Raw genomic sequence first — 16657 nt, 5'->3', positions numbered from 1 at the left:
AAACCCTTTACACAATTCAGACCAAGCTTACAGCACTGACTTACGGACAAAGATACGAAAGTATGTCGCGGATGAACATGGTGGACCAGTCTGCTTTAAGGAGTCAGCTAGATGCCATTCAGACCATGACAGCAATGATTGTTGAGAAACCAAAAGTGGTAAACAAATGTGTGCACCAGTGGTGACGTGCAGTTCTTGACTTGGACTTCTTAATGTTGATTCTTGTTGTTTCCCTTTTTGAGGGGGAAAAATGTATTGAGGTAGTTTTTAATTCATTTGTATGCTTTCCTTGGCAGGGCGATAAAAACAATGGATTTGATGTACTCTACCACAACATGAAACATGGCCAGATCTCCAGCAAGGAGCTTTCAGACTTCATCAGAGAAAGGTAAAACTGTTGGTGTGTGTTCAGTTGTTGTTCTTGCTGTTTTTAAGGGGATGACCGGAGTGTATTCATGACAGCCTGTCATAACGAAGACAGTCATGCTTACTAAACATTGTGTTAGCAGTGTTATTTGTGTTAACTGAAACTTAAATCGTTAGTATTCATTGAAATAAAGCTATAGATAAAATAAAAATATTACTTGGAAAACTTTAAGCTTTAAAACAATTAGTTTGGCTAACTGTAATAAAATAAGTCTAAGCTGAAGTACTAACAAAAACTTGTTAAAACCAAAACTGACCTAAAAATATATAAAAAAATAATGAAATAAAAAACGTTGCGAAATTAATCAATAAAAAAACTTTAAAATCTGTAAATGTGTTTGTGAAAATATAACTGTGTAAGTGAAGTATTATGAAATCTGTTGATCACTAGAATCTTTACAAGAAAATCTTTTTGTCGATTTAACAGCAGAAACCACATCAAACCTGATCTAATCTCATCCCCTGCAAAATGTCGCAAACAGTTTTTGAGATGTTTTTGTACTTGTGCAAGCGGTGAAGCTCTGCTAGAAATCTAGCTGGTCTCACACAAGCAAGACGTCTGTCAAGGGAGTACAGCTATTCCAGAGGAAACTATTTTAAAACTTCTCTCTTAAAACCTTCCAAATGTTTGCAGGAATGTTGCAGTTCCTCCATAAGCCTCACCATCCATCACACATTTCACCTGCTTTAATGGTTGGTGCTGTGTTAAACGAATGGAAAGAATTCACTCTCTGAAAGATTTAAAACGTGCAGAGGTTTTAAACCACCTCATGAGCTGTGACTGACAGAGGAATTTTGCGGATTCCTAATACCAAGCCATTGGAAATGCTATTTGTGTCATTTTCACAAGTTCTTAGTTTTGATTTATGTCCTTTTGGCAATTGTATTGTGAGTTTTTTTTTCTTTTTTCTGGAGGATGATGAGTGGTTTGGCCACAAATGAAGCGTGTCTGTCTCCCTCTTCTGGACACGTGTGACGTTGTCTCTATCGGTGAAACCGTGCTCAGGCTAATTTGCTATTATTGATCTTTCTCTTTTGACAGAAAAAAAAGACAAATGACTCTGGGCAAGTGACTGTAGGGATACACTGCCGATCAAATTTTTGTACACCTGTTTTTACTTGCTTTTCACATTTTAGAATAATAATTAAATTAACCGAATTATGAAATGACACAAGTGACAATTTGGGGATTACATAGTGACCAAAAACCTACACGCTTCTCTCAGATATCTCAAACTTTTAACTCCGACTTACTCAGGGTTTTTAAACGGTTCTAAATGGGTTCACATGTTTGCTGAGCTCGCACTGCTTTTGTTTCTGCTTGTTGTAAACATTTAAAAACCTTTTTAGTTTTGTGGAATTCATGTGAAGGCACAATTACTAAACTAATTTCAAACAAAGCTCTTTGTTTGCCTGTATGTAGACGTATCAGTGTCAACTTGCATGGAATAACACCACTTTTCTTTTAAATCATCCCATTTTCTTTTAAATGATTGTTACTGTTGTTTGCAAGTATGTGTAAATGTTTGTGAGAGTAAAATCTAAATGTTGCATAAAGGAATTTGGATTCTAAATAATAATCAGCATTAGATGTCCTGACATTTTTTGGGTTTGATTGATTATTCACATATGGTTTTCTCACCTTTTGCCACAGAGCCACCATAGAAGAGGCGTATTCAAGATCAATGACCAAACTGGCCAAGACTGCCAGCAACTGCTCTCAGCTAGGGTAAGACTGTGTGTGGGGTCCTATGAAATTATAGTTTTATAGAAAGTTTTATTATTTTTCCAAATTAGGTTTTTTTTACATTTGAAATTTTCCGTACTCTGATAAATTCAATTGTATTAATCAAAAACAGGTATCATTAATTGACATCATAAAACATACACTATTTAACAGCAATTTATTAAAAGTTTAACAAAAAATATAAATTATGTGTTTTCCATTAATTTTATGGATTGCATTTTAATGGTTTCATTAAATTGTAATATTTAAAAGCATCTCTAATTAATTGATTTTATAAATAAATATAAGTATATTATTTCATAACATTTTCTTATTTACATTTTTCTTCTAAATAAATTCTGATAAGTAATTTGATTTTTAATAGTTTTATTAATAGTAGTAGTATAGTAATATATTTCTGTCACAGTTTCTTCAAGTTAAACCCAAACTTTTATTTTGACAGGTTGCTGTGAAGACCTCTGTGTTTCTATGTGTATATGATAACTATAATTTTTCTCACAATAAACGGTAAAATGCTCATGAAATGAGCAGTTCTATCGATTATATTAATTTGTTCACATGCTCATTTATTGAGGAATCAGAAAACACTGCTTAAACACTTTAGTATGCGTCTGTGCCATTCATTCACACAGAGACATGCAGAACATGCAGGATTCATATTTAAATAGTATTTTGCAGCTAAATATGCAGCGTTTTAAGTGTACTGACCTACTTTTGTTTTATTCATCCGTGTACATGTACGTGTGGATGTGCACGCGTGAGTCTAAGGGTTCACAAGCCCAGTGGGTTCATTATGAACTTCATTTCAATAATGTATTTATAATGAGCTGGAAAACCCACATCATTTCAACATCTCCTAGGCTTTATCCATGAAAGCCCAAGCTCATTACATGCTAGGAAACAGAATTAATACACACAGCTGTACACTTACCTGCCTGGAAAATCTTTGAATCTTTATTCTATATAAACTTTATTCTGGCAAGCTTGCTGTACTTTCCCTGCTAATGTGAGACATATTGCCAGTCAGGCGAAACTTCATAAGCTACTTCAAAAAGATCTGCAGGAAGAAAGCAATTAACTCATTGTTATTGCTGTTATGGTCCTGAAATAGCCATGGTTTGTACAATATCTATTTGCGAAATATGCTAGATGCAGTTGTGTAAAATGAAAGCTGGTATTTTACTTTATTCCACAGAACACGAACTTCGCACCCCCCTCACATATCATATTGTCAGTACAGACATTATAGTGTCATTAAACCTTGCACAGAGCCCTTCCATTAAAAACAGCAGGACCAGAGGATAAATCTGATATCGAGAGAATAAACACACCTTGGTGTTAAATCACAAATCATGTTTTATTTGTACAATGTGTGTGGAGTATTATGCCTAGAGAAGAAAATGAACCAGCCATTTGTTCCACAGGACGTTTGCGCCGGTGTGGGATGTGTTTAAACAGTCCACCGAAAAACTGGCAGCGTGTCACATGGAGCTGGTCCGCAAACTTCAAGAGCTCATCAAGGAAGTCCAGAAATATGTGGAGGAACAAGCCAAAAATCATAAGAAGGTATGGGAGCTGCCGTCATCTTTGGTGTTTGATTAATATCCATGTAAGTTTGCTCGTAACATGCCGCATAGCGAAGTATGAACCCAATTTCTCAGCTAAATGAGTCTGCGGTACACGTCATTCCTTAAAAAAGGTCAGAGGTCTGCTATGAAATCACTAAATAAAGATAAAAACCATATCCATCTTTCAAAAACATATATAATTGCTTATTAATAATAATGGTCTCGTGTACAGAATGTCCCACTATTGATATGGTCCTCATCCTCCCATTAAAACTTCTAAAAATGAATCTTGTAGTCAGAATAATACTTGTAATATTAATAATTTGTAGATTTATGTCAAAATAAGGTGAGATCTTGAGGATTTATTTTATTTTATTTTTTTGAGAAAATTAAAAAAAAATATTAATGGTGGTATTAGTAATCTCTAGGTAATATTATTATTATTATTTATTAATTATTATTGCTTAAATATTTACTTAGAAATGTTTATTATTCGAACTTATGAATGGAGATAAATATATATTTCTTTAGGGTAATTTTGATTTATATTAATAATTAGTATGATTTATATTAGTAATTAAATCATTAATTCTAATAAGATCCCAGGCTTGCTTGTTTTTCAGTCTGTTTGTCTGCACAGCTACAGAAGAAGGGATGAAAAAGTCTCTGGAGTGAACATGTTTTTTTTGCATGTGCATAGAAACGGTGTTTGATATCTTGCAGCTACGGCAGAAGCTCATTTTTAACGCATCAGAGAACATCAGCCAGGTGCTGTGATTAAACAGGAAACAGATTTGCATGAGCTTCTCTGTGTGTACGGTCATGTGGTCAGGAGTCTTGGAGTGACAAGACAGGCCAGCTGGGTTTATCTTCTCAGTATTTTTTCTTCTCACGCTTTTTGTTTTGCTTTGTAAACTTATGCATATTTGCACATATTAAATATGTGTACAATTTGCACAAACAGAAACCTGATGGCTCTTTTTCAGTCATGGCCTGATTTCTTCAGTATGTTGCATACTTCATATTTCATTGAGCATCTGTTGGTACTTTGTTAAATCAATTCTGAAATATCTGCAAATGTAATTTGACATTTTAAGCTGTCTGCTGATCCATTTCAGTTTATTTAAATGATGTAGACTTTCTCAAATATCCAAGTTTATCATCATTGTGAAAATGAATGGTTAGCGTACTATAAATCATATCCAGTCAAAAATGTGGGATTATTAAGATTTTTTTATTTTTTTATTAATAAAAACACGAATAGTGTGAAATATTATTTCAGTTTAAAATAACTTTTTAAATATGTTTTAAAATATAATTTATTCCTGTGATTCAAAGCTGAATTTTCAGCATCATTACTCCAGTCTTCAGCAAGGACCAATTAAATTGATGAAAAGTGAGAAAAAAGTGTATAATGTAACAAAAGTTTTCTATTTCACATAAATTATGCCATTTTGAGCTTTCTATTCATCAAAAGAATCCTGAAAAATATTACACAGGAAAAAAATGCAATTATATTAATGATTAAGCACCAATAATTATTGATCATAACAGAGCAGCAAATCAGCATATTAGAATAATGTCTGAAAGATCATGTGACAGGACAGGAGTAATGATGCTGAAAATTCTGCTCTGATCAAAGCAATTCAATTACATTTGAAAATATATTTAGGTAGAAAACGGCTATTTAAAATTGAAATAATATTTCTCAATATTACTATAACTGCAGCTTTGGTGAGGAGAAGAGACTGGTTTCAAAAACATTTAACTGGTTATGGGACATTTGTATAGGCATAAATAATGTGTGTGTGTGTGTATGTATATATATGTGTATGTCATTTTATGACACTTTTCACCGGACTGCATAAATTAAAGGCTGTACTAATAATACAACCATGATTTTTTTATATATTTAAGATAAAGCAGAATACACAACAGTTACCAGTCGAATGGGCGGCAGCCTCTTTCTTGAAGTTAGTTCATAGAGTGGAATATAAATTCTATAAATTAAAGGACTGTGGACCTTCAATTTTTTAAAGATGAGAGTAATACTAAAGCTCTTTCTGGTTTGTAGACAAAGGAGGAGGTGGCATCCACGCTGGAGGCTGTGCAGAATATTCAGAGTGTGTCGCAGGCCTTACAGAAGAGCAAAGAGAACTACGTCAACAAGACACTAGAGCAAGAACGCATGCGCAAAGAGGGGGCCACACAGAGAGACCTGGACAAGGTATGCACACAGACATATACATTCATGAACGGTAGCTCAGAAGTTTTGGATCGGAGTATGCAAAAGCCTCTAAGTATGTCTGACGTTTTTCTTTGAAAGTAGCATTTCTTTCTGTGTTTGGGTTTCTATGTAAGTACTGGTACTTTGAAAGGGTTGAGGCTGGGATTTAGCACATTTAAAGTGAAAGTACTTGATGAACATAAACTCATTATTGTTTTCTCATTTTTGACCAAGAGGGCTTTTAGAGGTTTTTGCATGAGAACTCTTCATATGTAAATTTCTCTCTCTCTGTCTGTTTTGTGTTGTTTGTTTGCAGGCTGGACTGAAGGTCAAGAAAGCCACAGAGACCTACAAGTCATATGTGGAGAAATATGCCAATGCAAAGACAGAATTCGAGCAGAGAATGACAGAAACCGCACAGGTGTGCATGAGTGTGTTTGTTGAGGTGGCTAATTGTCTCTGCAGGGTGTGTGTGTGTGTTGCATATTTGTATGTTGTTGAGTTATTAGAGCTTTTATCATCTCAATTAGAGCTTGATGTGGATTAACAATGTCAGTATCAGACACTGTGACACATTAAATATAGTAATTATTTATATATTATGTATAAAATATACACACAACCCATGGGCTGGACAGTGGACACACTAAATTCAGTAGCTTTGTGCACTTCCACTTATATCCACTTATTTTTCAGTCCCAAATCAGAGCCACAGAGTCCTCAAACATACAACAATTTAAGCTTTTTATTGATGTTTCTTTTCATGATCCACACACACACATGCACAAACACGTTTTTTTCCTTGTGGTCACACATGCTCTGACTTATACTGTCATTATCTTGTTTCCGCTCATCTTTTTCTCCTCTTCCACTTAAATCTTCTAAAACCCTACTGTCAGTCTGAGAGGAGCATAAACAGCAAATCAGGCATGCAGCCATCCTTGACACACACGCACACACACATCCCACATACACGCATGCATATTTATTTTCACTGTGTTTGTGCATGTTACGCACTTCTTAGCTAGTCAGACCACCCAAATAGGCTAATCATAGAGTTGTGCCAACAATATAAGAATGGGTCTTAAGTAGAGACACACTCTCACACACACAGGATTGTTGTGGGAAAAGATTCTGTCTGATTAAGTATCATTACCAACATCTGCTTTCAGCTTCACTTTTCAAGACTGACTAAAACTAGTATTATCCATTTTTAATCCGCTTTTGCACCATTTCAGAAAGATAAGTCAATCAAAGGTTGTGTGTTTGTGTACTTTTTACAGAAGTTCCAGGGCATTGAAGAGGAACATGTTCTGCGCATGCAGGAGATTATCCATTCATACTGTCAGTCTGTGGAAGAGACACACATACAGATAGGAGAGGTAAACAGAGAAATAACACACACAGTCCGTATCCAGTCATCTCAAAACCGTGATGAAACTCCATGCTGAAAAGGAATGGCAAAACTGAATGAAGTCTATGAGATCTGGCTGTTGTATCATCGTTTAGCTGAAGAGGGAGCCAGAGACCCTCAAATGTGCATAAATAAGTCAAATAAGCAGAAATGACCTTCATAACATGAGGCTGTCTAATTAGTCCTTTAGTCCTTTCTTATCAATCCACAAACCAGTTGCCGCTAATTCAGAGTGATTTATAACATATGCAAACCCTTTTATTCACTGAAATAGATTTCCGTGAAGGCAACTGAATGTGCATTTCTACACACCCACAGCAAAACTGTCTCTGTTTGCCATTTTACTGGTTATTGACCACAGAACTGTTGCATGTTCTGGTTTGGGCTTCCTCCTAGCCACACACACTCTTGTGTTCAGCTTTGAGCCCGTGGACTCTTTCTCTGTGGTTATTATGTTTATACTGTTTCTGTTGCATACATATGAGTTGAATCTACTTTCCTCATGCAACAGTTAGTGTCACTGTTCGTCTATACATGACATTAGTTTCTATCAAGTTAAAACAAAAAAATAGGACATTTATTTTCAGTTAACAATTAGTTTGTTTCAAATAATAAATGTTTTTATGGTTTTATCTGTAAACTATTATAACCCTGCTCCAGAGCTGGTCGCTTTGGTTCATGGATTCAATTTTTTTTTTTACTGTGGATTATTTGCCCAGCTTTACATGCTGTCAGTCAGCTCCTCTGGTCCACAAACAGGAAAAAAGGACATGGATACTGAAACAAACTGACAAACAATTTATGAAGTGCTGTGTGAAAACACATCAGCTATGAAAGCTAAGCATTGCATCAGCAGTGGAGATGTGTGGAAGACATATTGCATTTGTCACCATCCCTTGAGGCCTATAAAAACAGAGACAGTCAAAGTGATCACCCGGGGAAATAATGTCACTAGTCACATCCTCACTGCGTGCCCTAGCTCTCAACCCTTTCCTTTTTTAAAACCTCAAGTCTTGCTTGAATGGGATACAGCTCTAGTGCTGGTAATGTGGTGAAACGCTCAAAATGAAGGCAGTGATCATAACACATTATTGTAGCACTGATGGCCACATGACCAGATTTTAATTCAGTGTCACTTCTGATCATGAATTAATGCATTCCTACTGAGTAAAATAATTCATTTATATCCCAAAGATTCTTGCTGAATCTTCTGAAGCCTTTGAATGGTAGTGCATTTTTGCATATGTATTTTTTTTACACAGTGCTACAACTGCTGTGCATTAAAGAATAGGAGTACAGCAGTTTATGACGTAGGAGTGCGTGTCAGAGAGATGTCCACATTTAAAATCTTTGGAGCTTGCATGTATGATGTGCAACATAAATATCTCATTATTTAGCATTCTCTTCATGTTATGACCATATTATCAAATGACATAAAGTCTGCTCTGAAGAGTGAGCAGTCTGTGACCTATTTTGCCCGGTCAAGTGAGTTCAATCCCAAATGCTGCCAATTCTAAAACAAAGTCTTGGTACAGTTGTACAGCCAGCGTCACTTAGTCTTTCCTGGCTTTATAAGAGCTTACTGGGCCCCTTTGGTACAATTGGATACGGAATATTCATACATACAGTCTGTGGTAGAAACCCTTTTAATCTTCCTACTGGAGATCACTTACTCTTTAAGTTACTTTTTAACATGTTAATTTGAACTAAACCAAATGTGTCATATGGTACTTTAAAGGGTAACATAGCATAAACCAAATAAATCTAAAATGTGTTTTTATGGAACCAACAAAAGATAATTGATGCTTTTCTTTTAGACCAATTATATGTCTGCTGCATTAATATAAAGATGTACTTTTATTAAATACTCTCTGCTATGTTGTCGCAGTGAACATACTGAATGGTGCATGTAATGTTTTTGTATATTTTATTCTTTTAAAGGTCCAAGAAGAGTTTGTGAAAAACATGGAGAACACTTCCGTTGAGAGCCTCATACAGAAACTGGCAGAAAGCAAAGGAACAGGCAAAGAGAGACCAGGTAACACAACGAAATCTCTCACACACGGCATTAACCTCTGGCACTGAAATACTTTGCTCTTGATATTATTAACAAGACTGGTCATGAGTTCATAGCCAACTGACTTAATGAAAATGAGCGTTAGTCTGCACTGTCAACCCACAAATGGAGTATATTTGACTTGACTGCTGTAGCACGGTGAAGTTTACACTGGAGGATTTGTGGAGCTCTGACCCTTACAGGGGTTTTCAGCCCTGGTCTCAGCAAGCACTGGCCGCCACATGCTAACGCTAGCGTCACATGCTAAGTGGAATGTCAAGCTTGCCCACCTTTACACAAGATTAAGCCACTAGAAATTGATGGAGCTCGACACGGCTACACTTCCCCCTGTGTTCTTGCTATTTTTCCTCACTTATTCCTCCGTGATCTTTCGTTTAACCTCCTGCTTCTCCCTCCTTTCACAGGGTGGAAGTTTTTTTGCATTTCACATAGAGAATATAATTTAGCTTGAAGCTAAAGGGGTGTGGGGTGTAATTAAACCAGTTTAGCCAGAAATTATATTAACGGTTTAAATTATGTACATTAGACACTGGATTTTGCCTTTTTCTTGGCTTGAAAACTGTTTGGCATCTTAGAAGATTTGACCTCTCTTAGGGACGTTTCAAATTAATTCCTGTGTTTTTTGAACATCCTGACACCTTGACATCAGCTTAGCCAGTGGCATGAGTTTGAGGCGAGACTATCTTATTTTGTTTTGGTTCGTTTTTTTTTTTTTATGTTTTGTTTTGAAAACAATTATTTTTATTCCAACAATTATTATATTCCACACACAGGTAGCCCAGTTAAATTGTAACTAAATGTATCCACAGGGGTCTAGACTGGAGTTTCAGGCTTTTGGTTGCCCTTCATTTGTTTTGACAGCAAAATTAATTGAGACTAAAACTGTTTTGGTCAACAAAACATTCCTTCCCCCATATCAAGCTGTTCATTAGGGATTGCGCCGCTGTCAGAGCAATAACCTGTGTGGCACACTGATGAAATCAGAGCAGCCCTAACCAGTATAGAGAGAGAGAGAGGTTGAACAAACTTTGTACCACGGAAACAATCCCGAAGTGACATGCTGGGCTTTAGGGAGGTTACAAGAGCAGTTCAGTGATATCCAGCTGGGCTGTGAACTGGCTGTCGTCCAGACACGCAAACTCTCCTTGCTGCGCCATCCAAGAGCCCATGCTCAGCATATGCAATTAAACAAAAAAACATCCTTAGTTAATGCATGACTGCATGTGCCTCTCATATACAAACAGGCATGTCTACGAGCATTCACAAAAGCATATATTTACCTAAATAAACCTTAGACGTTGTTGTTGTTGTTTTAGTAAATGTAACTATAATTACTAAAGGTCAGCCATAATAACTCAGCCACAACTCTGACCTCTTTTTTTTTTTTTTTTTTTTTTTTTTTATAAAACTAACTTCTTGAAATATTTTGCTTTTCGATGACGATCGAAAGAATGATTTTGTTAGACTTCGCTAACTTCTCTGGACAATTTCACAGCAATGTTTCCTCAAAGTATTGCTATAAAGCCACACACACATAAATACACACATGTTCATGTAAACAAAGCAGTCTGTCTGCTTACACGAGTTTAAACAAAACCTAATACCCTGTTCCAGGTTTAGATGGCACTGTTTTGTCTGATGTTTGGATTTGTGTGCATAAATATTGTTAGATGGAGCCTGGAAGTGTGGTCATTTGCACGTCCCTCACCTGACATCACCTAATTAGATGAAACTTGTTTGTTTTTTTTGGTCCAGCAGCTGCATGGAAATCGTGGAGATTAATCTCCATTTTTTCCGGTTTAGACAAACTTGCTGATTTGTTGTAATGAATATGAAATATTACAGATTTGTGCATCTTTCTAATTTGGCTATTATTTGGAGACAAGGTTGATGAACATTTTAGCTAAATCTGACTTGAAGGTCCTCAGAAGGATAATGTTTTTGTGTGTGTTTTGTTTTTGTTTAATAATTTTTGTTTCTTAAAATTCAAAAGTTTTTCTGAAGGTTAGAGTTTGTTATTACATAGAATTATTACACAACAACAAAAATAATAATTTGTTGATTTTTTTTTTTTTCTTTTGTTTTGGTTTGTTTTTTGTTGTTTTGTTTTGTATTCTTTTTGGGTTTTGTTGTTTTGTTTAATTTTTTTGCAGTTGTTTAATTAGTTTTTTCTTTCTAAAAATTCAAAAGGTTTTTCTGAAGGTTAGAGTTTGTTATTACACAGAATTATTACACAACAACAAAAATAACAATTTTTTTTTGTTCTTTATTTTTGTTTTGGTTTGTTTTTTGTTGTTTTGTTTTGTATTCTTTTCTTTTGGTTTGGGTTTGGTTTTGTTGTCATTTTGTTTCATTTCTTCTTTTTTTTTTTTGCAGTCGTTTCATTTTTTTTTTTTTTTAACTCAAAAGGTTTCCTGAAGGTTAAAGATTGTTTATAAATATTACACAGAATAATTACATAACAACAAAAATTATTTGTTGATTTTGTTTTGTTTTTTCTTTTGTTTTGGTTTGTTTTTTGTTGTTTTGTTTTGTATTCTTTTCTTTTGGTTTTTGTTGTTTTGTTTATTTTTTTTGCAGTTGTTTAATTAGTTTTTTTCTTTCTAAAAATTCAAAAGGTTTTTCTGAAGGTTAGAGTTTGTTTATAAATATTACACAGAATTATTACATAACAACAAAAATAATAAATGTCTGTGCTATGTCCCTAATAAGACACTGTGTAGTTCAAATGAATCAAATCATTTGATATATTTAATATGATGTCAATTCAAGTGGGTCTTTTATTTTTATGTGTGTGAACTGACAGTACGTGTCATTTAGTTCAGATTGTTTGATCAGAGATGATCTCAAACAAACAAAAACAGAGATCTAAAAAGGTGAAGTGATCTGGTGCAGTAGAGTAGACCAGTCATACTGTATCTACGTCAGCGTGTGTGATGTGTGCCTGTCGTGACTGCTCTGAACAGTGCACATGAGGTCCGCTCGCAGTCACCGTTCTCCAGGGAAACTCTATTGAACCGCTCAAGTTAAATATCACACGCTTTTGTTTTTTCAGGTCAAGGCATTTTCTGTGCAATGAAAATAGCGCCCCGGGCTCTCTTGCTGAGGTCTGGTGGTAGTAAAATGCTGTCTTTCGTTTTCTTGGACAAGCATTAGCTTTTACACGCATTAACACAAAAGAAAACACACTCTAAAGGGCTCTTAGAGCACTGAGGGGCATCTCTCCTCTCTTTACTGCCAGTCACGAAAGCACAGAATTAATATTTATATGCGGCTCAGGATATTTATTGAGAATCTATAGCCAAACCGACTGAGGTTAGTAAGATTAAAATTAGATTTCAATTGTAATCCTGTTCTGCGTTTTAACTTAACTCTGGAAAAAAACCTTGGCTGACATGTTGGGTCATGACTGCAAAACCCTAAGAAGCGAACTACAGTGAAAATGGCAGAGTTTGTTTGCTTAAATCCCTTCACCCATGTGTCAGTGTGGAAATGGGTCATGTTGAAAGTGTAAAAGCTTGGAGGTAAATATGCAAAATTGATGAGCAAGAAATGAAGCATGCAGTTTGTTGTCTTTCGCAGCAAATCTGTGTTATATTTTCAGTGTGGGCTAGTGTACAGCATTCTACTGAGTGTTATCAATGCTACACATCATTGTGTTGGATTTGTGTGTTTATTTGATTTCTGAGGTTAAAATCAGATGTGCTTCCAAGCATGTGTGTGTGTGTGTGTGTGTGTTCATCTAATAGTGTGTGTTGAATGCTGGCTGCAAACTAAATGCTCTGGTTTAAAGGGAAGTCAGATCGTGCTGATTGTCACCAGACCCTCTGATGACTCTGTAAATGTGCTTGCCAAAAAATCTAAACCTGTGTGTGTGTGTGTCACTGTTTTTGTGGATTCATGTGCATGATTTTATGACATGCTGTAAAAACAAAACAAAAAAGTTTTAATATTAAATAATTATTCTATATTTAATACCATATCATAATTCTTGATTTAAAGATACTGTAACATGACATCCCTTCAATCATTTGGATTTGTTTGTCTGTTGTCATTACAGGGCCCATTGAATTTGAGGAATGTAATGTTTCAATCGCCACAGAAGGTCTGCATTAATTTTTCTCTCCATTCCCATTTTAGTTTTTTTAGTTTTTTATATGAAAAATATAGAAAAGTTCTCTTTATATGTATCTGATTACATCTCTTTATAAGAATTTACTTAGAATTTTAGTTTTATATACTTTGTGTTCTGTTAAACAGCATTATATCTATTTTAGGATGTGTTTCAGTATTTTTCAAGATTTGTTATAATCGCTGCTTATGTCTGTTTAGGTGCAAAACCCAGAAAAAGGAAAACCTTTGCCATACCAGGCCGACGGAGAGATAAAGACACAGATTCCACGTAAGTGTCGACTTTTACTTTAATGTGATCTCTCTTGCTCTTTATGCATTTAAAGAATTAAACTATTCACATCAGTAATTTTTAATTCTCAAACTGTTCTTCATAGTATTTTGTGAAATACTTGTTATAATTTTATTTGACAAAACTTGAAGTTTGAGAGAAGTGAATTCATTTTTGCTATGGAAAGTTTTAGCAATTTAGAGCAATAATGATTGTTTTTGAGTAATTATTAGAAGTTATATTTGCATAGTAATTTCTATTGTGTTCAAATGAAGTATTCTCTAATAACCTTTCTCTGTCTTGAATAGTGAATCGGCTGAAGTAGAAGCAGTTGTGAGTATACGCTTTTCTTTTTTTCTATACAATTAATCATTTTGTTTATTATCATTATTACTGAAGAAAACTATTCATATTTTAAATGCTTTAATACAAATACATTTAATACAATACAAACATTTCATAACATGAAACCTATTTCTTCTGATAAAAGTATGCTCTTTTTTTTGTTATTTTGGAGAAACTCCATTTGAGTCGCACCCACAATGCTCCTTTTGTTCGTCCTTCTTTCAGAACGCTTCCAACGGCGCTCCCCCGGGTTTCTACGGTGCTATAGATCTTCATAACGCCGTGAGTGGTGACCTAATGTTGTTGAAGGATTGTCTATAATTCTTACAATGCAAAGTAAAGACAACACAGTGTACATACTTCTTGCGATATTGCTAACAATAGTGTATTTTACCTCTGTCGGACTCTCCTTGTGTTGTGATGTATTGAAGAGTGTGAATCATAGGATTTTCGGTCTGTGATGTGTTCTATGTGTTTCTGCAGAATGTGCCTCAGCTGGACGAGGAGGGCTTCTGTATCCGACCAGAAGTCAACGAGAACGATATCCTTACTCCAGATCCATCTCTCTCATTCTCTTCATCCCTCACACACACACACACACACACACTTGCATCTCGGCCACAGAAACATTTTCCTTCATCTCTTTCATCACGTCTTACACAGTGTAAACTCCGAACACTTTTTTTGGCTCGAGAACATAGTGTGATAACTTTCTTTGTTGCACTTTTATCTGAATCTCTGCCAAGTCATTCCCTCCCCTCAGATTTTCCTTGTTTTTCTTTCTTTACCAAAGCTATGTCATCTCTCTGGGCGGATTAGAATATATTCAAATAAAATACACATCTGATCTTCTCAGCCCATGACACTATAGACATTTTCATGCCCCCGCAACCATTTTCCTTAACGATTCTGATCACATGCCAAAGAGAACTCCTTTTATTCATCCAGTGACTCAGAAGATGAGGACGAGCCAAGAAAATTCCACGTCCAGATCAAACCCGTGCAGACGAATAACGGCACGCACCAGCACAAAGCCTCCATCGACGAGCTGAAGGCCTCCATTGGAAACATCACGCTCTCGCCCACCCCTGCTGTAAGAGACCCCTCACACCAGCACACACACTAAGTGTAAAGATCCTCACATACAGACCTTACATTCACATTCATTCATGCACAGCATAATGCAAGCTGCTCTCCTTCTATAAAGGCTGATTGTACACCGTCAGCAAACAGATTTGTGATTGGTTGATGTCATTTACAGTCATGTTTCTGCATCCCACACTTCATCTCTTACCCCAAAAACCTCCGTTGTCCCAGCAGACACTAGAGGGCACTGTTTGATTACGATATTTATAGGCGGTGCATGGAGAAGCTTTAAATGCGTTCCCACTTGGTTTTCTCCATCCTGATTTGTGCGCCTGAGTTTAGTTGTATTTTGCGTGTGTGTTCGTTACGCACCTGTGGTCATTATAAGGATTTAACTAGCTCATTGAAAATTATATTGTGTTGGCCCAATGGACGTTAGAAATTTCCAGCGAGGGAATGAACATGTAATTAATCTCTAGTGTTTGTGTCCGCAGTTAGTCACGATGAAATAATGCGTGACGTCACAAAATATGATCTCCTATTCTGTCATTTAATGATATAAGTGAAGTGTGTGTGTGTGTGTGTGTTCGTGCGTGTGCGTGTACAGTTGTGTGGTCAAGCAGTTCCTCCTGCCCACACTGTGAGCCTGTGGACCATCTGTGTGGGTGTGTGTGCGCTGTTGGTAAACAAACCCATGCAACTTCCTGCTTGAAATTTCACCACAGGAAGCATGGAAGGGACTAATGAGTAAGATCACGTAGGTAAAGGCGCTCACACACGCACACACATAAAGAAAAAAAAATCGTTTAATAGTTTTTTGGGCGAACAATGTCTTGACATGTTCAGAGCTAGTCGGTTAAAAATGAACAAAACATCCCTGATTCTTGTGATTGGTTTGCAGCTTTCTTGCTTTTGTATTGAATAAAAGTTATTAATTTTATTCTTTGAGGATGCATTCAATTGATTTTTGATTGATGTATTTTTTGTAAAAGTAAAGACATTAATGTTAAACGATTTATTTCAGATAAAAGGCTGTTATTTTGAACTTTCTATTTACTGAAGAATCCAAATTCTACAAAAAAAAATATAATAATTATGTAACTTATTCATCATTAATCATAATGAGAAATTTCTCTTGAGCATCAAATTAGCATATTAGAATGATTTATGAAAGAGCAAGTGACACTAAAGACTAAAGTGACGGCTGCTAAAAAATTCAGCTTTGCATCACATCACACAAATCACAATAGAAAATACAAAAGTTGATTTTAAATTGTAGCAATATTTCACAATATTTTTGTTCAAATAAATGCAGCCTCCTTTCAATAAACGTTAAAACAAATAGTAAATAGAACCAAACTTTGG

General features: G+C 35.5%; 1 protein-coding gene across 6 annotated transcripts in view; it reads left to right on the top strand.

Annotated features, from left to right (window-relative positions):
* The window catches only part of fcho2 (FCH and mu domain containing endocytic adaptor 2), a 37742-nt gene that overhangs the window by 6315 nt on the left and 14770 nt on the right, over nucleotides 1-16657 (top strand). For all 6 annotated transcript variants that reach the window (XM_026211953.1, XM_026211952.1, XM_026211954.1 and 3 more), the window contains exons 2-14: nucleotides 297-388; nucleotides 2081-2155; nucleotides 3598-3739; nucleotides 5816-5968; nucleotides 6285-6389; nucleotides 7252-7350; nucleotides 9324-9420; nucleotides 13520-13564; nucleotides 13792-13861; nucleotides 14170-14194; nucleotides 14432-14488; nucleotides 14690-14747; nucleotides 15124-15299. In XM_026211953.1, the coding sequence (XP_026067738.1) occupies nucleotides 297-388; nucleotides 2081-2155; nucleotides 3598-3739; nucleotides 5816-5968; nucleotides 6285-6389; nucleotides 7252-7350; nucleotides 9324-9420; nucleotides 13520-13564; nucleotides 13792-13861; nucleotides 14170-14194; nucleotides 14432-14488; nucleotides 14690-14747; nucleotides 15124-15299 (1194 nt within the window). The remainder of the gene's footprint in view (nucleotides 1-296; nucleotides 389-2080; nucleotides 2156-3597; nucleotides 3740-5815; nucleotides 5969-6284; nucleotides 6390-7251; nucleotides 7351-9323; nucleotides 9421-13519; nucleotides 13565-13791; nucleotides 13862-14169; nucleotides 14195-14431; nucleotides 14489-14689; nucleotides 14748-15123; nucleotides 15300-16657) is intronic.

Source organism: Carassius auratus, chromosome 30 (genome assembly GCF_003368295.1).
Source record: "Carassius auratus strain Wakin chromosome 30, ASM336829v1, whole genome shotgun sequence".
Taxonomy (NCBI): domain Eukaryota; kingdom Metazoa; phylum Chordata; class Actinopteri; order Cypriniformes; family Cyprinidae; genus Carassius; species Carassius auratus.
The sequence above is the reverse complement of the archived record's forward strand: the minus strand, read 5'-3'. Positions and strand labels throughout refer to the sequence as shown.